The sequence below is a fragment of the Acyrthosiphon pisum genome, chromosome A1 (assembly GCF_005508785.2).
Source record: "Acyrthosiphon pisum isolate AL4f chromosome A1, pea_aphid_22Mar2018_4r6ur, whole genome shotgun sequence".
Taxonomy (NCBI): Eukaryota; Metazoa; Arthropoda; class Insecta; order Hemiptera; family Aphididae; genus Acyrthosiphon; species Acyrthosiphon pisum.
The window spans coordinates 52,371,335-52,398,273 of NC_042494.1; the positions used below are offsets into that span (position 1 = coordinate 52,371,335).

Genomic DNA, 26,939 nt, shown 5'->3' on the forward strand with positions numbered 1-26,939 from the left:
CACATAACGACTTTCCGTGGCCGTGGCTCCTGTGTGTGTGTGTGTGTGCGTGTGTGTGAAAAGATCGAAAATATAATATATTATGTTATAATATTTACGACCGGTGTAGGTAAACGCGCACACACAATAATGACCACGGTCCACGACACATCACCTCTACTTGCGACGATTATCGTTCGGCGGCGTTCATATTGTATAGGTACTTTAGCGTTGTGGGAATCGCGCGCGCACTCATAATAATATATCACCGCGTACATATTGTTATAATAATATGTCTACGACACTGACCCGTCATATTAATATATTATATTATTATACATACTATTATATTGTTTTTTTACCATCATTATTATCGTTATTAATATTATTTTGCATGCATTATTATTGTTATTATTATTATTATTATTATTTTGCCGTTTGTTTTATGATTTATATTTATTTATTTTTTCTTTTGTTTTGCGCTTTTTTTGTAGGATAGAAATGAGTGATAAATGAGCTATAAAATCGTAAGCATTATGTTGTTCTCCAAAAATCACAAACACACAGGAGACCTGACGACGACGTTTTATCACCGTTTTATATTTTGATCGGATTCCGAGTGTACACCTATTGTAGATATATAAGTTAATATTATAATAACCGTGCAAGGTTAGTCCTAGGTATAAATCGTACCTATAAATTATTTGTATACAAATTGTTAACGAATTAATACTATGTTTTATCTTTTTGTGATCCAGAATTATTGTCTAATTATTATTATTCAATTAAAAATTATGAAATTGTTTATTCAATTTTAGTATCATAAAGAAAAAAACAATAACAATACAATTGACGAATCTGCCGTCAGACATTATACACATAACATTATATACTTTGCTTAGTGTCTGACCGTATTAGTTATTATTTATTACCTAGACAATTGTGATATTTTAGGTTATTTATAATTATTTAGCATTTTGACTATGCTTGTTATTTATTATTTCTTTTTATGTTTTTTTGTAACGTAATTTCAAAGGCTTCGCCTGTATACGCAATACATAAAAGACTCCAATATGTTGCCCATTATTGCCACCCTCGATGACGCGGAGAGGGTACACTAAGCTCTAAGTAATAAAAAATGGAAAAAATGGAGGGCCAAAAAAGTATTTTTTTTCCTGTTAGTCATCGTCGTGTACTACATGCTAGGATATTTTCCCTTTTGTTTCGCTATATTTAAATTTATAATCAAATCTCATCGAGAGATATACCATCCCACCAATACCTTCTTCACTGCAAAACGGCGAAGCCCTAATTATAAGACTGTTTGTATAAGCATAATATGTATAACGCAAAAGACATTTTTCATGAAATTTCCTTTTTTTTGGTTTCATCGTATTGATTCGATTCCAAATCACTTATTTTTTATTTACACCCATTGTAGAAATTTTTTTTAATTAGTTACATTTTTGTGCCTTTCCTTAAAGTTTTTCATAAGAAAAATATTGTTTTTCTTGTTGGTGTACATAAACGCGTTAATGTTAATATTATAAAAATCAATAATTATATATATACATATATATGTATATAAATATTTATGTATACTTGTATATATTATATACTTATGTTTGTATACGCATATATCATGTTAGTTTTTAGACATAATATAAATATATATTCTTAAGTTTATGTTTTGACTGTTAATATTAATTTTAAAAAACAGTTGCTTCGGTGGCTGACTCACCGTTGAGCATTCTACTTGTGTACACCTATTATATATACGTATACAATATAAGTGTAATGTATACTTAATATAATATATTAATGCATATATTGAATATAACTTTATTTCGAATATACATTTATATTATTTATTATTATATGCGTGTGTGTATATGTATTGTGGACTTGCATATATATATATAGATATAGAGTCTACCCTGGCGTATCACGTCATATGTGTTTATGATATATACTGTAATTTTAGATAGGAGTGCATTTTATATATTATAGATTTTAAAATAATTATGTATTAATTTTATACTTAAAAAACAAACAAAAAAATAAATCTAAATAATGGAATAAAAAAATAATGTCGCTATACTTCAAGTTATTTTTTACGTTTTGTATAGTTTTATACGTTTTATTATTTCGCGATTTTTATTTATTATGCCTTTTTCGTTTTGTATGTGTACATTATATTATGATTATTATTATTTTATTATTATGACTATATATGATGATGATGATGATTATTATTTTTTTTTTTTTGCAAACAAAACAAATGAATGAAAAGGAACAAACGAAATATACTCAATATTAAAAAAATACACACGTGTTTCGTTTTATTTTGCATGATGCCTGCAGGAGTTTTTGCTTCTTTTATTTTACGTAGTAAGTAATATGTATAATTTTTTTTTGTTTTTCTACGTGACCAATGGCCGTCTCAGTGTCGCTTACTTGTACTGCAGGTATAATAAGTACAAAGTGACACAATAATGCGCACTACTGAAATACATTTTTTATTTTATAATGTATAATGCATGTGCCGGCGGCGGACGACCAACCACCCCGTGCGCAGTGACACACCCGAAGAAAGGGGTCGGGCGCCGGCTACGGCTAAGAGTCTAGGGATTGGCTCGTGCTGGGCCCGCGATATTTGCATGACGACACCCGCGAAGGTCCGGCACGGGTCCGCTAGCTGGCTGTGGATGGCTGGCTGGAATACAGAAGGGAAGTTCATAGGGGTTGCGGCCACCACCCGTTTTTTATAATATAATATTATACACTCTGCAATACTATGTCGCGGATACGCGGTGTGTATATTATTGTAATGAGCGCGCGTGTGGTAAAAAAAAATAATAACAATAATAAATACAAATTATAATAATAATTCACCATTGTGGTGCGGGGCGCGCGCGCAATAAACACGAAATTTGCATATCGCAGGGTACCCCCGGTACAATAATCGTCATAGTAATGTGTAATGTCTTCCTGCCGCGGGCGTGCACCTATAACACCGACGCCGTAACGGAAAAACACTCGTTTCGCGGCCGAGGGGGTCGGTCGAACCGGGAAAACCCTCTGTTCGCGACGATTATTCAAATGCGCACATGTATATACCTATTATAATATCGCAGGCTAATAATATTGTAATTTATTTTATTATTATCAGTCGCTATAATATATGGGGCGCTCGTGTTGCGCATTACAATAATATATAATAATATGTTTGACGCGAAATTAAATAATGTACACTCGAAACCGAGCAGAGCGCACGCGCGCAACCAGTTCGACGAGAAGGTAAATATAGCTGATGTAAAAATGGCGGTGGCTTTATTTTCGTTTTCGGGAAAATCGCAGAAAGAAATGAACGGCGACGGCGTCTTAGCTGAAGATGAAATAGGTACGCGTGTACGATGACGAAATAATATTTATAATATAAACCTACGACGACGGTGCGGCAATAATAATAATAATAATAATAATAATGGTTGCACCGACGACGAGGACAATAATAATAATAATAATAACCGGGATAACTGAACCGTGGTACTATGATGTACATATATATATACCGCTGTAAGTAGTTAACTGTGTACACGTACCGGCCTGCCATAATATTACCTATTACGTGTAATATCTCTTTCCTCCCGCGCGCATAGGTATAATATGTTTGTATATAGGTAATATTTCGTATGCGAGCACGGGGAACTAATCGTTTGTTCGTTACGTCGTCGTGTATCACACCTCGGCGGCGTACGAAAAGAGGAGGAAAAAAAATATAACATTAAACGCGAGAAAAATTAAAAGAAATAAAAATAATATATATACATAACAATATGAACGAGTGGAGGCCGACGATAAGGAGAAAAAAAATTACGATTATTATTATTTTATTATTATATAACGCTCCCGCGATCTATAATAACGTGGTCCGTGGCCGGTGAAAGCGGCGATCGTGTAGTTTTTATATGAATATTCGATTTTATTTTTTCCGTCATTTTCCCCGAAATATAATATCGAATAGGTATAATAACGACAACAACAATAATTGTATTCAAGGATTTCGTCGTCGGGCGGGTTAAAAAAAAACAAAACAATATTACGAGACGAGGACTTCTTCTCTGCGCATTAGCCACGGATGATCAAATAAAATATAATCGTTTGACCGTATATAGGTAACATGCAGGGCGATCGTAATAATATTGAATAATACCAACGACTATATGTTCTCGCGATATGATATTTTCTTTCTCCGTCACTTCGTAGTCGTGGACCCGAGTCCACTCGCGCGACTGGCCGGTCTCGTAGATTGATAAAATAATTCTATAAAACGCGGTTGAAATTTTCCGACACTAAACCGATGAAAAAAAAAATGGCGAGTTTTACGTGCCAAGGAGAAATCGCATCAAAACGATGTCTGGTTTAGGTAATATCCGTGATAACAGAATAACAATTATGTATCTATGACGAGTATGATGGTTTGAATCGTTTTCCGAACAGTGTCTCGTTTTTGGAAATCTTGTCATCGGTTTAGGCAACTGACCCCTGATAGATATATATACAATATTGTTATAACAACGAATCAAAATTATTTTGAAATTATTACGATCGACCGGTGGCGGCCGTGGCGGCGATTAATCGGTCAGAAAACCAATCTAGCTAGTGGTATAATATAATAGTAACGAACCAAAATAAATGAAAATAATAATTACAGATATCAATATTATAATGTGTATAATGGGTAATCCGCGCGACGAAAACCGCAACGGCCGGCGTACAATATTTTACGTGTGTTGCGGTCGCAGCGGGAAAACAATCATCGGATGCCATGTAATACGTGAGAACGACACACACACACACACACAGCTTAGGACTGACCGTGTTTATTATTATTATAGAATACCGCGGCCGTATTCGTGTGTGCGGGAAATTATAATCTCCCGATAAACCCTAATTATTATTACGAGTAGTTCGGTTTCGTTTAAACGAGATCTCTGGCCGCCGTCCCCTTCGCATCACGGCACGTCGAGAGGTATATACACGTCGTATTCGGTTGTACGAGGATTGCGCGGCGCGACGCCGCCCGGGTAATGGACCGAAATTACACATGTACTTAATGTTTACCGGAGTGATTAGAAATCCGCCGCATTGGGTTTTCTAATAACAACGTCCGAGCTGGCGCGGGCGAGATAAAAAGCGGACGACGACGAGTGTGTGTGGGTACGGAAATTATATGGAGAAAAAAATTAAAAAAGGAAAGAAAAAAAAGGTAGTAGACGGAATTTAATTCTCCACCGCCACCGCCACCGCCGCCGTCAGATGACTCCATATTTACTAGTGTATACGATTAAAAGTAATAATGATAATAATAATAATAATTTCTCTCTAATGAGCGTCTGCCGGCTGGTCACCATCACGTCAATTATATACGGATATAATATCTCGTGAGTATAATATTATATAGGTACCAATGTTATATACATACCTATGCCTATATGCTGGTATAGGGTAGGTGGTGCATCATGCACACCGTCGTCGTAAAGCCCGCGAGAGTCTCGATTATAATTTCGGTTTTTTTTCCATTCCCCCGTTTGCGCCGGAAAGATGAAAAATAAGGATTTCACAAATAATAACCGTCGTCGTGTTTAATAATAACCGTTCTTCGGGACGAACATTTTTCAAGAATTAATTACCAACCGTCGTATTCCTGCTCGTTGTACGACAATCATATATGTATAGTCGCCTCGTTTCGTCGTCATATTATTACTATATAGTGTTATAGGTTATATTATAATATATAAGTTACATTGTGTAGGTACGTGTATAAGGTACCTACGAGTCACAACAAATAAGACGTCACAGCAAACCGAATAGGAGTGTGTCGGCGGGTCGTATACAACATCACGCGTGTTGGTGGTTTTTATTTATTGTTTCACTCTTCTTGACCGATAAGTTTAATTCGAATGGAATACATTCGATCAAGATTCTGCTAGCGGATCGTTATGGAAAACGATTAATCGATGATTTGCGATTTAAAAATTTATCGAATTTCATGAACACGTGCATTACGCGTTTTCGCGTCCCAAAATGTAGGGACACAAAACGGCGCTACATATTTCATTCCTCAGAGTGACCGACTATAGTTATACAATAACTTTAAATGTGCTGTGCATACAGAAGCGTACAACAGTACAACACCGAGTGCTTTTCGTGGAAATCCAGAGAAATTTAGAAACTGTATATGATTGTGTATACATTTAGACATTAGGCATAGATGATGTATGTATTATGATCGTGTGGTATACTCAGGTTCCGGTCGGTATAGACGGCAAGACAAAAATATATTGTATCCGTCTCTGATGCAGTGCGTTATATGTACAACAAAACCTACCCCCTGCAGAGGCTGGCGGTGTGGAGTGCGAAGAACGACTAGAATGTGCTCTTTTTTTGTTTCCCATAATACACATACATATTGTGTCTCGATATCCGGTCGGTGTGTTTTAGTCGCCTCTTGTTCTCAAGGCCGGTATATTATATAATATACGTATGGTGGGTGGAATGAATAATAAAAATAATAAATTTAAAACAGTAATCGGACCCGTACATACTAATATACTCGTCATATAGTAATATAGTATATAGGTACAATAATCGCCGTGTATATTTTGGTGTAGGCAATATAATTGAATTTTAATTTTAAAGTAATTTCTTGTCGACCGACCGCGAAAATTCAAACGACCGAGGCGGTACACGATATTATGATCTACTGCAGCACGTTTCGTCGTCTACTATACCTATATGCATTATATTATACATAAAGGTACACACTACACATATACACACGCGAGCATTCACGACGCTCGGCGATGGTCAAGGTCTGAGCGCTAGCTCGTGTGCGAAATATCGATCATCGGTGGCTCGTTTTATTTTTATCAAAACCGATTCGGATTGACTCGCCAAAATCACGTGGTCGTAAAAATCGTAATTATATTATGATCGTAGCATAATATTATAATATTATAATATTATATATATCGTCCCGTTTTTTGGATCGCCTTCCTGCGTCGTCGTTTGGACACGTGCTGGTTCCTATAATATAGTTAATAATTATGTTGTTTCGAAAATTTATCCCTGGAAAAACGGATTATCTATAATTATTATCGCCCCCCCCCCCCACCCACTAACACAAATATACCGTATACACGCTGAGGGTCGGGAAACAGGGAGCTTATGATTTAAGCGTTGAATATTCCCAATTCGAAAATAATATATTATATATGTATAATATATAGCGTCTATACGCGACGTTTTTAATTCTGCCCGTCGTAAGCATTATGTATGTATAATATATTCACCAACTGTGACGAATTCGTCTCTAGCGATTCGTCTGGTCTACCGGGCGGGGGCGTCAGTCCGTTTTCGAGTGGGGTGTTTGGTTGTGGATGACGTGTCATAGTGAACGACGGGGTGGGGATAAAACGGTTGACAGACGTGATTAAAAAAAAGAAATCGTTTAATTACGGGATAAAAAATTAATCACATATTTAGATATTAATCGACACGTGTATTATACTTGCTCGATCCGTCCGCGTAGGTGCGTTATACAATTCGATATATACATATATATTATATATATATACATGATTTGAGGGTTTCAGATCGTTAGCCGATCGCGATTTCCACCAGCAGGCTGCAGAGTATACCGCAAGACCGAGTGGCGTCAAAACCCCGTTTATTCGGATATTGTATTATATTATGCCTAACTTGACACGCCACTGAAAGTCCGCCGACCCGCGGGTCATACTTTGTATACGATTTATATCTTATATAGATTATAGATACACGCACTGTATGGTTGTGGTGCACGCTGGTTTTTGCCCCGGAAATTTTGTGCGTTCAATCCATCATCGTCGTTGTGTACATATTATGAAGTGTACTTACGCAGTACGAGCATATCCAGAGAGATCGGTGCGTAACGAGCGGTGGCGGGCGGAAATACGTATAGCGGATTTTAATAACAGTCCGTCGTCGGCGTGACATAATTATACCACTGCAGCAGTGGATTGACTTTTTCTCGGTACCTCTGACTAGTTTATGATATTGTTATATCGTATTTCGTTTTTAAATACCCATCTCTGCAGGTCCGATAGCGTCGGAAAACCTCCTTCGAGTCCTTCGTATACCTATAATCTATATATATATAGCGGAGTAGTATTATCTAAGTATAGGTATAGTACGCACATAGTGTGGGTGATGCGTATTCTAATATATATAATATAACATTGCGTTATTCTTGTACCCGTGCGCGCGCCGAAGAGAGGGCGCCCCCCCCCGAAAAGTCGACGCGATTTCACCCGACACGATATATATAATATTATATTCGTATAAACGGGACAAGTATAGCTGTACAAAAAAAAAAAGAAAAATACGAATTATCGCGTATTCGAAATAATCGCGTGTCGGACGATTAAAATAAAATAATCGTAAAAACGTCGGTCGCCCGACATCGTTCCCATCGCACACACACACACAAATCCATCCGTTGCTTTTTTTACCTGTAACGATATCACGTGCATCCCGCGCCAAGTCGAGTAAATCACGCGCTCGTCGTATACTGCAGTATCTACGTATATATAGCAACCTATATACATATAGTCGTACAAACAATGGGCAATTTGTTTATCAGTGTGCGTGTGTGTGTGTGTGTGTGTCTATCTGTCTGTCTGTCTGTCTGTCTGTTCGGAATCGGGGGGAAAAAAAATAAAATGAAATAAAACCGGGTAATTACATCGCGTAATTCGTCATAATTGCGACGAGTTTTTCGTGCAGAACACACGATCGGCGCGGTCTGTGCGTGCGACCCGGGCCCACGCGATTATAATTATTATATTATTATCACAATATATTTATATATAATATACGCCGCGAGTCGATGGGTATAATACCTATAACGCATATTATAATATCCTTTATTAAATATATAGGTATGGTATTATGTGTGGGCGGTATGCATAATATATCGATCGATCGCGATCACAGATTTTTAGCGCGGGCTTTCCACGCGATCGTCGCCGCTGCTGTGGGTCTCCACGGGTCCGTTAAATATGGGTTTATAATATAATATTATACCCATTATCGTAATAATATCGTGACGTGAATCGCCGCGAAAACACCGTTCGCGTTCGACGACGTACACGCATTTCAGTATATTTTCGTCTTTCGCGCACGTATTAGCTCGTGTTATATAGGTTCGTATGTAATTGACGTCGCGTCATTAATATATCTTATACGGTCAATAGGTATGACCAGGTATTATACCCACTATACCTAGGTACGAGTACCTACACGGTGTCGCACATACAGAGACGCATCCCTCGCGGAGGCTGCGTGTGCGCGCCCGCGAGTATATTACGCTATATATACACGAGGACGGACAAAATGGCCGCGTGCCGCCCATTCATGCGCACCGTATGCTCACACACACACACACCCGTTCGCCCGTCCGTCGGAGAAAAATAAAATATAATATCCTTTCGAGGCCAAAGTTCGACGGCGTGTCCTCCTCCTCCTACTACGCGTATATAATATTATATACACTGCCTCTGAGTACATTATAATATTATAAATCGTGTGCGCATATTGATTTTGTAAACGTATATAATAATATAATATTATAGGTATATTGCGCGTTTCGTTCATTTGTTAACGTCGTCGGTCGAATGGGTCGCGCTTACGTGATGTATATAATACTATATATTTACACACACATATACACCGCGGGGTCGTATTATAAACGAGTACATTAGCGGACTCGTATGTATAATTCGATAATGAAAATTTCGATTATCCGCTCAACATGGCCGCCGCGCGTTTTTATTTGCGCCCTGCTGCTGCTGCGGTGCCAGTGTGCGAAACAACAGCTCTTCCCATCGCATATTCCCGCCGCACAATTATAATATTCCACAGTATACATAGTGTACATGATGTTTACTATAGTATGTTATAATGTAAATAAATGTTAGAAATAGTATAATATTGTGTTGTGTAGATACGCTGCATATAAATAACCCACACGCGCACGTGTATGACGTACGCCGTAAAGTATAGGGTAAAGTGGAGCAGAAGAAAAGTGTGAATATCGAAAAGTTCGAGATGTATAGGTACACCGGAGTGTTTTCCTGTAAATGGCATTTTACCGCGACCGTATAAAACCGTATATAGTTTCGAGAGGATTTCAATTTAGTTCGATTGATATCGGCGTTTCCCTGCATTCGTCTACCTACGAAGTATTTGCGCCAAACGTGAGACGATGAATGATGCGCGTTAAGACAGCGGACTACACACTCATATGAATATAACGCAGAATGTGTGTGTGTGTGTGTGTGTGTGTGTGTGTGTGTGTGTGTGTGCAGATACGGCGGCGTATGATTTGGCAACCAGAAAATCGGATGAGGCTGCGCATACGGAGCGCTCGGTCTATATGATATAATAACGAATAAAAAAAAAAACAAACAAACACAAACGTATATTTATTATATTATATTAATAAACGACGCTATATAGACGAGATGAGGTCGCGCCGTCCAATTAGAGTTCGATTGTACGTGAATCTCCGTCGTCAATCGTCTCGGCATCGATAATAGTGTTTAATGAACGATATCGGTTATGCGCGTATTCTATCGTGTGCTCTTATATAGGTATATATATATATGGGAAAGAGTTGTTGATGAATATCCAGCTATCGCCCGTGTTCTCTGCCCCCTAACCTCCCCTCACATCCGTACCTACCACCGCTCGAGTCGCTGCAGGTCCCGCAGCTGCGTCGACACACGTCTATTAGATTAATTCCGAGCGGGGAAAAATAAATAAATAACTAATAGTCAAACCGCCTAGCAGTGCTGCCGCTGCTGTAGCTCGAATGTATATTATATAAAAAAAAACCTTTTTAGGTGTATTGTATTATACACGTGGGTAATAATAAAATATGATATCGTATCGAATTTATACTAATTTACAACAATAATAATAATAATGACGGTGCGGTGATGACTTTTCGAGTTTTAACCGTCGTCGTCGTCGACGACCAGCTCACGTACCTAGATAGTAGATATGTACCTACTACCTATATATATTATATATAATATGTTTAGTATCTATCTCTATACTGGTGCTGCACCGAGCCTCGTTTATATATTATAGTATATTATATTTATTATATATATACGTGCAGCGATCGTACACAACATAATTCGACGACGACTATTGTACATCATGTGATTGTTATTATTCCGCGTCCTCCGCGACGTTAGAAATCCGTGTGGCCAATGGTTAATTACGGTTAAGTGTCTTGGACGCGTACAATATAGCCGTGTGTGAATGTATATATATACATAACCTACCGAGCACTATACTGTGTAGTATAAAATCGTATATGATTTAATGCGTATATTATTATACTGTACTCCACCGCCGCCGTCACAATGGTTCGAAAATATATTTATAATATTAACGAACATCGTGAGGGGTGTGTGTACGGGGGGGTATCAGAAGACAAATGGCGTATATATAAAAACTTCACTTTAAAGGTCATCCGAGGCGGCCTTGGTTTAATTACAAAAGGTGTCACCGCGCTACAGCGGCGGCTTGGCCGTCGCATTGTGCGCGCCCGATTTCTATACGTATTAGTATAATACACGATAATAATAATAAATCGTGATAAATTAGTGCGTCTCGGATACGACGACGTTAATTCGGTTTTCTATATTTTTCCTTTTTATTTTTGTCTTTGGAAATATACACGCGAAGTGAAAACACGCTAGTTAATCGTAGACGAGGTCGGTCGCGTTCTTATTATACACATGCAAAATTAATTGTTAAACGTGAAGCTTTGTCGCCGATAAATATGAATAATTTGATAACAGAAAAACGTTTTATTGGTATATCACGTTCAACTCCCTTGCGCTCTCGAATAGGACGACTGACGTTTTGTAATATATCGCAGTATTAAAAAATAATATTATGACGTGTTTGAGCGTGACAGCGATATCCATTTGTCGTCGATAATTTCATTATTATTATATTTTTAATTTTCAAATTACTTGTTAATAATGCACTAACAAAGAATGTCTAGAATATTATCCGACTGCAGTGTGAATATGTTCTACTAAATAACCGAAATATTCTATATTTCTATTTCTATTATTCTAATCTATTTGATTTTTCCACCAACTTTAAATATAGCGCATTAAAAACGGCGATCTAACACTATTATTACCTACTATTTATATGGTAGTAAAATTAATAATATTATTAAATTTAATAATCATAATGTTATTAATTATTTAAATCTTTAAATTCTTACTATCTCTTTCTATGTTGCTTTAAAAAAAAAAATTTGGACCCTCATCGGTGAATTGATGAGTTTTTTAACGGCGATAATTTCACTTGTCAAATGCGCCGTTTGAAATATAATTTTGTTATAAAATCGTAATTAAATAACCAACTTTCGTAATTATTATAATATTATATTCTGTACCTAAATTTATATAATATGCCATTTAACGACTATAATTGATATAAACGGCCAATTTCACTATAATATTTTGAAAATAGTCAAAAAATAAACCGAAATCACTAAATCGGCGCCACCCGCACTTGTTTCCCGTTGTCCTAATAACTACATTTTATATTATAATATATAGGTAAATAGGTACGTATAACCCGACGCTCAAATAAAATTAAGTTAAGTAGGGTCAGATCGAATCGCGTCAGTGCGGTAAATAGTAAAATACGCAGTCGATATTATGTGCACGCCCTATACCTACAAATATATATTATATAGATTAATATATGACCTTATGTAAGGATACGTGTCAGCATCGACCCAGTCAAGTCAGAGACGAAGAAAAACAAAAAAAACAATACGCTATAGACGGTGTATAATATTAATAATACAACTATATTATATTTGAAAGCCGGTGCACGGAGATGGAAGTGGATAGTGGGGCACACGACGTATAGTATAGTATATGTATATAATATGTATATCGTCTGTATATAATATGTAATATGCACTTCAGGTATACGATATATACATATAGATTATAATAAATGGTCTCGTGTCCTTCCGCTTCGCTCGTCGTAGTCGCTCGTATATAAGCGATAATATCAAGTTATCTACAACACACATCTCCAAAATAATCGTCAAATTGAATGTGAAGGTGAAAATGTGAAACAAATAAAACGGTATAGCGATAAAATTCGAACCTATACATAGGTAGTTATAGTCGAATATAATTTTATGTCTGCACTTGTAAGACTCGGTCGAAATTTGATCGCAATATTATTGGTAAACTCCTTATATTATTATTTTGTTTTTGTATATTATTATATATAGATAATAGGTAGGCACATTTATATTTTTACAGCAATGCTTTTACCACGCATTGTCCGACACTTCGTAAGTGAGAAAGTGTGATAAATTGATAACGATAGTATTTAAAGTCCATATTACCATGTATAGTATAAAGTTTATATACAGGGTGATTTACCAATTATGTTCATCCCCCATTTTTTCATTTTTTAATTTAATTATTAAGTTATTCAAATTCTGATTTTTGGAATTTTTAAATACCTACACCCAAGACCATATTTCCAAATTCTTGATTTTTTTGTACTACTTAAGGAGCTTCCTGCGGCTGTACAAGCTTCTGTTTTTCAAATGAGAACCCCCTTTTTTAATGCTAATTATTTGGTGGATAATTTTGTTGAAAATATTGATGTACCTAATTCAAAATTCGAATGAGTAGTTTATTAGTTATTAAAATGTTTGTATTAAGGATAATAGTCCTTAGAAATGGTTAAGTAGTACAAAAAATCCCAAGATTTTGAATAACTAAAGAAAAAAAAGGAGTGAGCACTGAGCATGCTTGGCGATTTTCCCTGTATATATTATACACACATATTATATACTTATGTATAACCTTATAAGTACCTATACTATTATACTGTAGTACTAATACGACCGACCGTTTGTGAAATATATATTATAATAAAGTGATATAATTGTATTAATAAGCCATAACGATTATGATAATATTGCGTATATCTATTTCATGGTGCATATACCTATTATTATTATTATTATTTTTCGTTGGAAACAAAAACGCACTTTCTCTGCGAATTTTTCCCGGCCAAACCGAGTGTTGCACGCGATGAAATATACCTTCTGACGTGCCACTCGCGATCCGTTATACCTACTATATAATATTACTTATTATAACACCAATATAGGTATAATTCTCATGTACAATATATTGTTGTGTGCCACCCGATGATAAAACCGTCTCGTGCGTTTTAATCGCAATGGACCAGAAAAACCGACGCCAACAACGCGGCAGCAGCGTCGACGACGATCTACATAATATTATTATCGTTATAATATATTGTGTTTAGTTATAATATTATTACCATCTATACAATATTATAATACGACGGTTGCGAGAACGAAACCGCGGCCGGTCGTCGGCGTGACCACTGGCAACCATAAACTATATATATCATAATGCGTTCACTCTCATACACGATATTATTTTTATAACATGGGCTAAAATAGGTACCTATACAGGGTGATCCATGTACGCAAGACACTTATTATACGAAAAGTTGATGGTTAAACGATAAAGTGTCTTACATTAAATGGATCATCCTGTATATATACCACGTGATCGTAATTTTATGCTAGGTATATTATAACCGTCACCGTCGTCTTCCACGGGATACAAGTCGGGGTATACAGCAAATCTCCTCGTGCTGCAGACTGCGAGTAGGTCAGTGGCGTATATAGAAGGTGGATTTATGGTTGTAGGGTATTACTGCACCCCCTATAAGCACGTGTTATATATATAAATTATTTTGTAGCCAAGTTTAAAAAATATCATTGGAGGATCGTTTTTACTAGATCATTTTTTATAACCTTAACAATATTTTTAATTTTAATTAAATGTATAATAAATTTGGGACACCCCCTTAAAAAAAATCCTGGATACGTCACTGGAGTCAGCCATATGCGTATAATATTCAAGATAGGTCTGCGGCGCAACACAACAAGCACGTCTTCATATTATATGCTCGTCATCGTTTGCAGCCAATCGTTATTGTATAATATGTATACCTGCACATAGTTTCGCGTGTTTTTCATTATTTTTTTTAATTCTCCGTCGCACAACAAATCGCATTACTAACAACAATAATATCATTACACCTATATAGAGGTACCTAAAACATTATACATATATTAAACACGTTGTACACTCTCTGCCCGATCGGACATAGAGCACGGCATCGGTTCATTGGCCACCCCTTCGGCCCCCGCTAATACATATTTTATATATCTATATATATTATTATCATCGTTTCGCCTCTTCCTCCGCCACTATTGTTCATTATCGTTCCGTCTCCGTCTCGTGAGACCATAATATTATCATCGTCGCACTGCTGTCGTCGTCTTTCTTATATAATATTATAATAAGTCTGTATATATATATATTATATAGGTACATGACTGCGACGACTCGCGCGCCATTGGTATACCGCGATTATATTTTTGTGTTTTTTCTCTATTCATTATTTCGCCCCCGCGTTTCTCGGCGACCACTGCATACAGCATTATACAGAACAATTCGGTCGTCGATACAAGGCGTGTGTGCTGGGTATATAGCTGTGGTAGGCGATGATTATTCACGAAGACAATAATGCCGTTGTCGGCCATTGGCGTTTAGATTTTTTTAACGATTTTCTTTTCGTTTTCCGCCCAATATCGTAGTCACACGATTTTCCACGACTTGTTTTTCATCATTCACCTCTCTGCTCGAGACGCTCTCATAACACACACACACATATTTTATCGCACTGCAACGCGATTTGGTGGTTTTTTAAAAAATTTTTTGCTTCTTCCGGTGAACGCGAGCTCAGTTTTTTCACACCCAACACCGTTTTTCTCACGTTGGCGAGGGCGTTATACAAGTTACACTGCGACGCCCGTCGTATATAATAATGACTATATTTATATAATATCGGTATATATTTTAATATAATATGAAAATATGAAATAAAGAAAAAGTGGAATCTGATCTTAGGAAATACAATGGCTTAAAAAAAAAACAACTCATAAAAAACTCATATTTACTAATATAATATTGCCTAGCTAAGAATCACACTATAAATATACATGGATAGGTACCCAAGTATAAAATATAAGAGGCAGTGCTTGAGATGGTGGCGAAATGTTGGTAGTTCCGGAACATTTTGAAAGGTAATATCAGGATTATTAAAAAAAAAAAAATCTGCAAATTAAAATAGGCAAATAAAATCCAATTTATTTCACATAAGATGATATGAGTACCTATGAAAATTATTATGATTAGTGATCGTTTATAGACTATAGTCTATAATATAATATTGTATCATATTATACTATACTAAAATAATATGTATACACAATATTCGTTTATTTAATTCGATGCGTTACATTATTATATCAATACAGACTTATAAGGAGAGGCCTTCCTCGAGCTTATATTATTAAGTCTTCAGAAACCCAAATTGTTAGTATATTTTTTCGTCTACTTCCGATTTAAGCTCTTTTGGCCATTAAGTATACATATATACCTGATACTATTTACCCGTGAGTATTGAAATGTACTAGAAAATGACACAACTGAACAACGGTAACACTATGGGGTGGTAATGTCCTTGCGATGGTCGTTATAGAAATACGTCGTCGTGTATAGACTTAAATGTTTTTCGCGGACAGGAAGCGCGTTTCTCTGCAGTATACGTATTATAGGTACACCATGTGTGTGTTATGTGTGTATGTGTGTGTGTGTGTGTGTGTCTGTGTGTGTACAATAAACATTCTTGGTGAGATTTTTTTTAGGTGTGGAAGTATGAGGGCACTATATATATGCAGCGTACATACAAACACAACTATAGATACTCGCGGGTACATATTATTATTATTATTATTTTTATAACATATAAAGTCGTTCATGAAAACCCGAAGCCGCCGCGCCGTCGTCCGGTTTTGCGCGTGTTGAATTAAAAAAAAAACTCGACCCGACTTTGTGTTCGCGCCCCGTCGTTGTATATGTGTCGGTGCGGCGGTCGTGCTCGCCGAGAGTCGTGTGGACCACTCGTCGTTGGACTTTGGCCAACTTCGGTCGATCGCATCGAACAAATAGGTTTTTACTCGTTGTTATTATAATATACTTCGCGTATTATATGCATGTACTCGCGCACAGTGTTGTCGTATTGCATATATATGTATATACCATGTACCGGGTTAGTGGTATCTATACTGTGGCGACCTGGTCGGAAGAGTATGCAAAGAGGGAGAGGAAACGCGTATATATACCTTTGAATGTATAATATATAAACGTGTCTCTCCGCCGCCTCACGTGTCGGACGTCTTTATTTGTGTAATTAATAAAACTTTTTTTTTTATACTCTCCCTTCGTACGGTTTTTATTTTTTACACAATATTCTTTTTAGTCGCCGCCGCCGCCGTGTCGTGTCGTGTATATCTCGTCCACGTGTGGGTATATAATATAATATCGTACATACACACACACAGATATATATATGAATATACACAGGAATTTGCCTATACACGTATTATTATACATAATACATATTATATAAACCGACGAGACATGGTGCTAAATTAACGTCGAGGGCGCCCGCCCGGTAAAATAATATCATCGGGCGTCTTCCTATGTTGCTACAAGTTTAACCCACTTCGTATCATCGTTTTGATTTTCCTGCCGATACTATATTGTACCTGCATGTGTGGGCGCATGTATCAAAGTTGTGTCTTGGTTCAATTTTAAACGGCTCATCCACATATTTTGAGTATATAATATGTGTATACGCGATATCAGAATTACCAAAGTCCGATATAATAATATAATATGACAACAACACGAAACCGATAGTGAATATATAATAAATATTATTAGCGTAGGTGCGTGCATCTTTTGCACCATAAAAATTTCCAACCCTAAACTTTCAGGTTAGTTTGAAAAAAAGAAGTTTGGACATAATAAAATAATGTAATAAACAATTTATCATATTGTGTTTTACGTTTTCCCTCTCCAGCGATTATATTGTTTTATATATTAATTTTTTTTTATTGACGGATATACATTATATTATATACCTATAGCTAGTCGTTGTATCGTCGCGTTTTCTTCGTACCTAAACCGCACCTCCGAGGAAGTGGTGGCGTAAGGATTTCCGCGTACAACAACAATGTAATAATTAACGAAAACAATATATTATGTATAACAGCTATATTATAGACGTTATAGCGTATCCGGATATTTCGACGAAATAAAGCGATAAAATAACCGAATTAGAATAAATGGTCTCGTTGTAGTGGTGGGGTATCGAGTGGGGGAGGTATAATTTACGCAGTATGGTCGAGGAGGCGGCCATACAGACTCTCGGTGAAACAGTATTTAAAAAATATATACAAATATATATATTTCATATATTTTAATCGATCGGACACAGATCATTACGCCGCCGGTTTTCGTAGTCGTTGCGTCATGTCCGCGTTTTGATCAAACGCCCGTCGCGTATATACATTGCTTCAGCGGCTGTCTAACGGGCCCGTGGTATCTATCTATATAGGTAGATCTGAGATCATATATCATAATATTATGTGTACCGCAAGACGCATATTATACGTAACATAAAACCGAATTTTGACAAAAAAAAAAGTAAAAACAATAAAAACCACTTCGATATCATAATAATTCTGCCGGCGAAATCGACGAAATCCGATTTCATGCGATGATAGCTAAATATTCGCGTGGCTGAAAAAAAACGCCGCAGTATAGGTGTTACAGTGACTATCGTTTTCGTTTACGTGGCCATTCACCTCCTGTCGAAGCGTCACGATTTAAGTACGGACGCGATACATGCCAGTATTCATGTCGTATTGTATATTTTATTTAACGATTATCTGACCCGCGGTGGCAGAGCAAAACCGCCGAGATGACAAGATATCGAATTAACGACTTTTCTAGATTCGTATACAATAGGTATATAGGTGTGTTTAATTACATCTCCAAGCCGACAATGTGCTGCTTTTCCCGAAAATCGCGTGAGAAATAAAAAAAAAAAAGGTTTGTTGTCGAATGGTTAAAAGCGGATAACTGCGTGGCGCAAATGTTTGCCAACTCGAAGCGGCGGCTTATAATAAAAATAATTGTACCTACCTATATATTATTATATTGGTAGGTGTGCGGCGGATACAGAACGACACATAACAATCGTCGTAATATTGTAACGACGAAATGTTCTCCTCTCCACCGCTGTTCGTGCGACCCTTCCAAAATATATATCCACAGGGATGTATATGGTACTATACAGATATACTTACCTATGTAGGTATACCTTTATAATGTACATGCGTATTCCCTCTACGTGTCCCCGAATACGTGCACTGCAATATGTATAAAAAATATTATTATTATTATTAATAATATTATAAAACCTTGACGACCTTGGAACGCTCGCACGGGGGTGGATAATATGTACGGCACCGGGGCAACGATGGCGATGCCATTAACTCTCGCGTGCACTCACACAAACACACACGCGCGCCGCCCGTTTACGACGACCACTCGCGCTTTTTTTTTTCAAAAACACAATGACGGGCGGCGAGAGGATTTCCAGGTGCACCTCTTGGGTACACGTATTTCGGCTGCGATACTATGTGTGTGTGTGTGTGTGTGTGTGTGTGTGTGTGTGTGTGTGTATATAATATCTAAGTATACGCCTGGTGCTTCTCCGCGCGATGCGTTCCGACGATGATGTTTGTTCTTCGCCGTGTCCCATTCTTCGTATTCATTCATCCGGGCCTAAGGTATTTTTCACCATATATCCACCCCGCGCCGCCCCCTCGACGATCGCCGCCGACTACCTGCCCCCGTACGACACACACCAACCCATCGTACGAACACAAAATACGTATACGATGGTACCCGCCGCGCGCATCAGTATTTTTGTATCCTTTGTGACGGCCAAATGTGTGTGTAGGCACGTATATTCAGCGGTTATTATAAACGCTATTATAGGAATCTTTTTTTTTGCTTATGCTCTGCCGAAATAATATTAATCTCGAGGCGCAGATATTCACTTATTTATGTATACTCGTCAGTCGTCAACATGGGAGGCCTGGGGCATCGCGTTAAAATATAATAATATAATAAATAATTTTACAATTTTTTCACTATGTGTCATTTACCCATTATATTTTAAACCCTCCCCCCCCCCTATATATACCGATCCAAACGTCACGGAATGACCACTATAGAGCAGCGCATTATAATATTCTATATACCATAATATACCAACCTACCATTTACCAATTACCCATATAGTCCGGAAATCTTTGAACGCGGTACACCTATATAAGGACAGTCGTTATTTATACCTACACCACATTGTACTCTCTATATTATAATATAATATAATATAATATATTAAATAACAAACTGCAGCATGTTGTGTGATCGAAAGCAGACGATTGTATGCATATAAACTAATCAAGACGATTTTCTCGCCTTTGGCCAACAAGCTATACCTTGCGTGTTTCGTATTATCATCGGTTTCTGCAGTATACGTTTCATTTATATATATCATACATTTTTACCTATAGGTATGCGTAGCGTAGTAATGTAATGATGTATAATGCGAGCGCGTTAATTTCTCCGTGAAATTGTACGATACGTTTTGCATGTACAGAAAACATTATAGTGTATATTATTTAGATTTTCCGATGATATTATATATCTATCTACACGCCGATACATTATAAGCTGTCTAATAATATAAAATGCATAATAATATACATCATATATAATATAAAATATACATTATATATTATCTACGTGCGTATATATGGAAATCGACGCCAATTTCTCCTCTCGAAACACACACAAATATTGGACGCCTTAAACCGACGTGGACATAATGGATTCTGTTGTGGTATAGAACAAAAGCTCACACTCCCCCGCACACACATCCACATATGATTTATATATAGAGAACTATCGGCGTACACGTGTATTGTATGCGAATGCATATATATAGTGTTATGGTATATATAGGTACTGCTGCAGATATATAGCGCCGGAGGAGTAATTGCGTTTGCTTTTTAACGCTCCACCGAAGAAGGGGTTACATGGGACTGTATATTATAGGCTTGCGTTTACTTTATATGAAATTTCGTTATCTGGACTCGACTAATAAGACAGGGGCCTGGGCGATAACGTGGGCGGATAAGACGCGAGTGTGCAGTGTCGGGGAAAATGTTCGGTTAGTTTAACTTCGTTACACGCGCGTATACGTCCAATGATCTGTGATGCCGTCGACACGTATTCGCATTCGTCTATACATGTACGTTTAATTCCGTACCATTCTCACCTCGTCATCCGGACACATTCGTATATATGAGAGCGCGAGGGGGGCGATGATAATTCAATTATATTATCCCATATATATAATATATTGTGCGGCGTGCAGTGTGTGTACTTATATAATACGAGACGCAATACTTTTAAAATTTCAAAACGGAAAAGTTCCATCGGATTTGCACGTATGAAATAATGTAATATAATATTTATTATATATAATATTATTTAACCTGCAATAGAAGCCACGAAAAAAAGCAGAGCGCGTGAGTTGGAGTGAGAAAGAGTTTTTCGAACTCGTCGCCGCGCTCGCTTATAAAATATTTAATATAATATTAATATAATAAAGTGTACTGCTCTAGCAAAATGGCGTCCAAAAGACAATAATGCGCGGGGACGAACGCGCACTGGCTGCAAAAATGCAAAAGGGGCATTTGAATTATAGCAATCGTCGCCGGCGTGCGTTGAATAAAAAAAATAAAATAAAAATGGCCGTTTTCCTGCAGCAGTGTCCAAGGGTGTGATAAATGTGTCCGTGCGATTTTTTTTTCTTCTTATAATGGTCATCGAAAGAGAGAAACAGTGATAGAGAGATAGAGAGAGAGACGCTGTCCTCGTTGATGGTGTGCTCAGTAATGAAAAAAAATGAAATAAAAATACTGCTCCGGCGAGGGTAGTTTCATATTTTTTCTTTCCGTATACACGAATTCATTGAAAACATAACACACGTACGGCTACCCGATACGTACCTATAACAGGCGTTCAATACAATACGAGTTTTTGAAATATTTGTTACAATACGTTAGTAAATACGTGGTAATACGTTTTATTTTAAAGACGAAACTGCTGCACTACGCGTCCAGAATTTACGCAGCAAACAGTATTCGTCGAATAGCACCAGTACCTTTATGTAATGAAAATATTATTTACTTATAGCGTTCTCGAATTATTTTGTATACGAGTACCTAATTCGTATTTTCAATCATATTTTTGTTTATAATATTTGTCATGTAATTATTTTTTCTGGGATACGCGGACGAGGAAAACGAACGAAGGAAATTAATTATCAGGTAATAGGTTTTATTTTTAATTCGCTTAAGCTGAATTCGATTTGGTTTCGTGGCCGTATTGAATGGGAGGGGCGGTATATCTAATTACGTCTTGTCGTACAAACGAAAGATTCGAACGCTATTATGATGAACTTGGTACGATAAATGTAAATATTATATACATAGTCTTTACAGTCATACAACATATTGGTACATTTAAATAAATGCTCCATTCAAAAATCTTTTCGATTGCGTAAATAAAAGTGTGCCCAATTAAATCAAATGTCGGAAAATTGGATACCTCGGAGGGACTTTTATAAATTTTATAAAGTCCGTGGTCGAATATGCGGGTGGATTTAGCGTTGTACAAATGAGTGACACCGATGACAGTTTGTACTACGATGAAACATACGAGTAATATATGCAGTATATATTATCTATACAATGTCATAATTTAAATGCGGCGGACATAACGAAAATAACAATTTATGAAAATGACACGCGGACGATTATAATATATACTGATCCACGCACGGTGTATGCACCATGTAATGTGTATGTACATGCGAGCGGGCGTAAAGTTTATTTTTTAACAACAAATTGATCTCTGCGGGGAAAGAGATAAATAGAGGGAGATAGAGTGAGAGTCACCGTGTGTATATAGAGAGAAAAGAAAACGGGTGAGAAACGAGCGCGCGTTAACCCGACGGGGGTAACAACTTTTATCTGCGAAAAAAGAAACCCATTTCCGACACTCGCCCCGACTAATCGGCTGACGACACCCGGGAGACGGTAGTTTTTTTTTTTATTTTACTTTTTATAATGAGGGAAACGACTCCTCGGGCCGTCTCCGCCCTACCTACCCACCTCCACCCTCGTCCGCGCAGAAAAAACTTACATTTCGTGTATATAAACACGCACGCACGCTCACTCTCCACGCGTAAGGGATCAAACCCTAACTTTATAACGTTTCTTTCCTTTTTTTAAAAAAAAAATCTATGCGCGTCCCTCCGAAGGGGACCGTTTCTTCCGGTTTGTCACTTCAATGCAGCGCGCGCGTTAGATATATATGTATAATGTATATATATAATATAGTCGTGTAGCCCTTTATTTTACTTTTTAAATAATAACGAGACCGTATACATACACACACACACTGCAGTGTATCTATATACTGTCGGTCTGACGCGATGGAACCGAGGGGGGTGGAAAAGAAATCAAATTCCCTCTTCGGAAGCGCTAGCTGCTGCGACTACGCCAATTTAAAATCAAACACCCTCCGCCGTTCAACATTTTTCGCTATTGGATTTTTTCCTTACTCCCTTTTTGCAGTCGCCCTCTTCCATACACTCTGTCAACGGTGTGTGTGTGTGTGTGTGTGTGTTTTTATATTTTTTTATAATCCCGACAGCTCCCCGTCGTACGCTCACTCACACCTACCCACACATTCGTATACCTATACACTCACACGCACACACACACACACACACACACACTTATATATATATATATACGTTCGTTGCCGGATCGCGCTTGTCTTGCGCAAAGTCTTGCGAAGATATCGATCTGCAGACGCGTGGCGAACGCGGCAGATATTAATTTCAAGAAAAACGAAAATTAATGTACAGAAAACCGTCTAGATATTATGTATATTCTCGCTCGCGCTTATGCATTATAATATCGAAAGTCGGCATTATTATAAACAAGAGTTATAACGGGTATACGCGCGCAAACGATAGTATATACGGCATGAATATATATAATATACCGAGTCATAAAAACCGATACTTGGCGGCGGCGGCGGTGGAGCTCCCGATACAATCATAAATTACGGTTAATTTATACAAAGAAATATTTTTATTTATTCGTATTTTTATTCTCCCCGCCGCTATTAAAACGAGTAAAAAAATAATAATAATAATACTTATTTTTCTTCTTAAAAAATATTTACGGCCGGCTTAAAACCCATTGTCCGGCGCGCGAGCCCGTGATCGGAGGCGACAACCCGACACGTAGACATGCGCATTATATATACACACATTCATTTAGATATTTTATGGTGTTTTTCTCTCTTTCTATATATTATTATTATAACTTATAAGCGCAGTCGCGCAGACTCGTGTATACAGGCGACCCGCTCTTTTTCGCCCGTACATTGTGATCGTATATGTGATATATATATATTATACATATTAAATTTTTTTTCCAGTCTCCGGTCTTTTTTTTATATTTTTTTTTCGGTTTCGAAATTATTGTTTATTATTGTACGCGTATATATTAATACGGGCATGTGGTATGTGTGTGTGCGTGTGTGTGTGCGCGCACCGAATGGAGGCTCCCGGAGCGAGAGGTTTTTAGTATTTTTAATTATAAGCCGAACGACGACGCGTAAAAAAGTCGGTTCATTAAAAATACATTTTTATTTCGTTTCTCCCCGTGGTATACGTATACATAATATAGGTTTCTCGACGCGCACATGCGTGTAATATAATATCATATTATTATATATACGGTCGGTTTTTACAACCAAAACGTGATTTTATGTACCAGAGCCGCGATGACGTTCGGGCGCGCGAACGGCATATTCCGGTAATAACAATAATAATAATATGGTATAATGCGCGTGGTGTTTAGGGCCAAATATTATATTGGGCCGTTTACTTGTATTATAATATACAATATTATCGTTATTTTTTCACGTGCAGCAGACGTTCTGCGCACACTTCTATGCGCACGCATATGGTTTTTTGGCCGGCGAAAACGACGCATGTCGCGAGCGTAAAAATGCGAGCGGATGATAAAAGAAAAACACAACAAACAAACACGAAGAAAAAATCGGGTCGTTTATGTAACCCGGACGGGTCATTTTCGCGCTATTAGTATATTAAATATATATATTTTTGTCGCGCCGGACGCGTTAAAACAATGGGATTCGGAGAGACTATATAAGGTTTACGATAAGCGCATTACACGAAGCGATGCAGCAAAATAGACGCAACCGACGGAAATTATGTTTGTGTAATATACGTTTGAATGCGCTTGGCGACAACGCGTATGCGATATAATATTATATTAAACGCGGACACGATATTATTATTATTATAATATAAATGGAAAGTGCGTTTGAAAGACATTAAACTCCTACACGAAAAATGGCGTCGTCGTCGTCGTTGTCGTCGTCTTCATCGTCGTCGGCTTAGTCGGTTCCGACTCGGGTATATTTTATACCTATATAATATTTATATATAATATAAATGTGTATGTGTGTGCGTGTGTTTGTGTGTGTATATAGGTACTCGCGTATATATACATAGCGATCGCGGTCCGTGCAGCGGTCGCTGCAGGTTAATGGATAACCGTAGTCGCGATTTACAACGTTCTCGATATTCAGGACTCTGTCGCGAATCCCGATAAAAAAAAAAATCGAAAACACGCCCACGACAGCTGTATGCGTCTTATATAATATATATATATAATATATACATGCAACGACGGCGATAATATACGATGTATAACAACAATAACGCGTTCCGTGCAGAACTCGGGATAAAGGTACACAGGTATATACAGGGTGCAACGGAATCTCCGACAGTTAATAAAAATTAACGTACGGACGTGTCGGAAAGAAAAATAATGAATTTACATAATATCGTAAATAATAATTAGGTATTATATTATTCCCTTGGAAAATCGTTTTTTGGCATGATAAAACCCGATAGACATAAATCATGCGTGCGTATAATAATGACTTATTAAATGTTAATTATATGCGAGTGTTATTAAAATCTTCGTGTGCGGTGGTTCGGGACGATAGACTTTGCGCTCAGCTGCGCAAAGATGTTGCGCATGGAATTCATTCACTCGGGCTGATTACCTATATACGACGACGTGTCACGCAGTAAATCTCTGTCTGATAAAATACGCATCCCGATAGCAGAGTATAGCAGTAATGTGTACTTTTCCAAACGGAAATCCGCCCGTGTCTGTTTCGGCCCGTTTTAGAATGATAAACATGCATCACCTATATATTATGCGAATAAATGTAGTTACGATTTTGCGGGGATTTCGAGTATTTCGTATTATTTTTATTCCTCTGCCTATATGTGTGCGTGTGTGTGTATAAACACGTCGACAAATCTCGTCGTTTTTCGGTTAGATAAATTAGTTTCGGATCCGTAGTAGCTCTCCGGCGTATATGTATATAACGTGCAGCGTGCGCGCAGCTGCGTCTCGATCCTCTCTTTATATACCTACACACACATTATATACATTAAACACCATCGAAAATCTCTGTACGGCCCCCACCGATTGTTTTTCCCGCTCAGCACAACATATACACGCACAAATATGCAGCTGGCCGTTTTTGCAGATCACGGGACATTAGCCAAATATCGGGCAAAACAATCGGGTTTTCAGGTAAAAACCG

General features: G+C 37.3%; 1 protein-coding gene across 5 annotated transcripts in view; it reads left to right on the forward strand.

The window, feature by feature from the left end:
- Positions 1–26,939, forward strand: part of LOC100161293 (zinc finger homeobox protein 3) — a 106,086-nt gene that overhangs the window by 50,860 nt on the left and 28,287 nt on the right. The window contains exon 5 of one of the 5 annotated variants that reach the window (XM_001952819.5): positions 474–829. The exons of 3 other annotated variants lie outside the window; for them this stretch is intronic. In XM_001952819.5, the coding sequence (XP_001952854.2) occupies positions 474–478 (5 nt within the window). In that variant the 3' untranslated portion in view covers positions 479–829. Of the gene's footprint in view, positions 1–473; positions 830–26,939 lie in introns of those variants that run through there. One more of the 5 variants, XM_008180215.3, reaches the window with a different exon arrangement.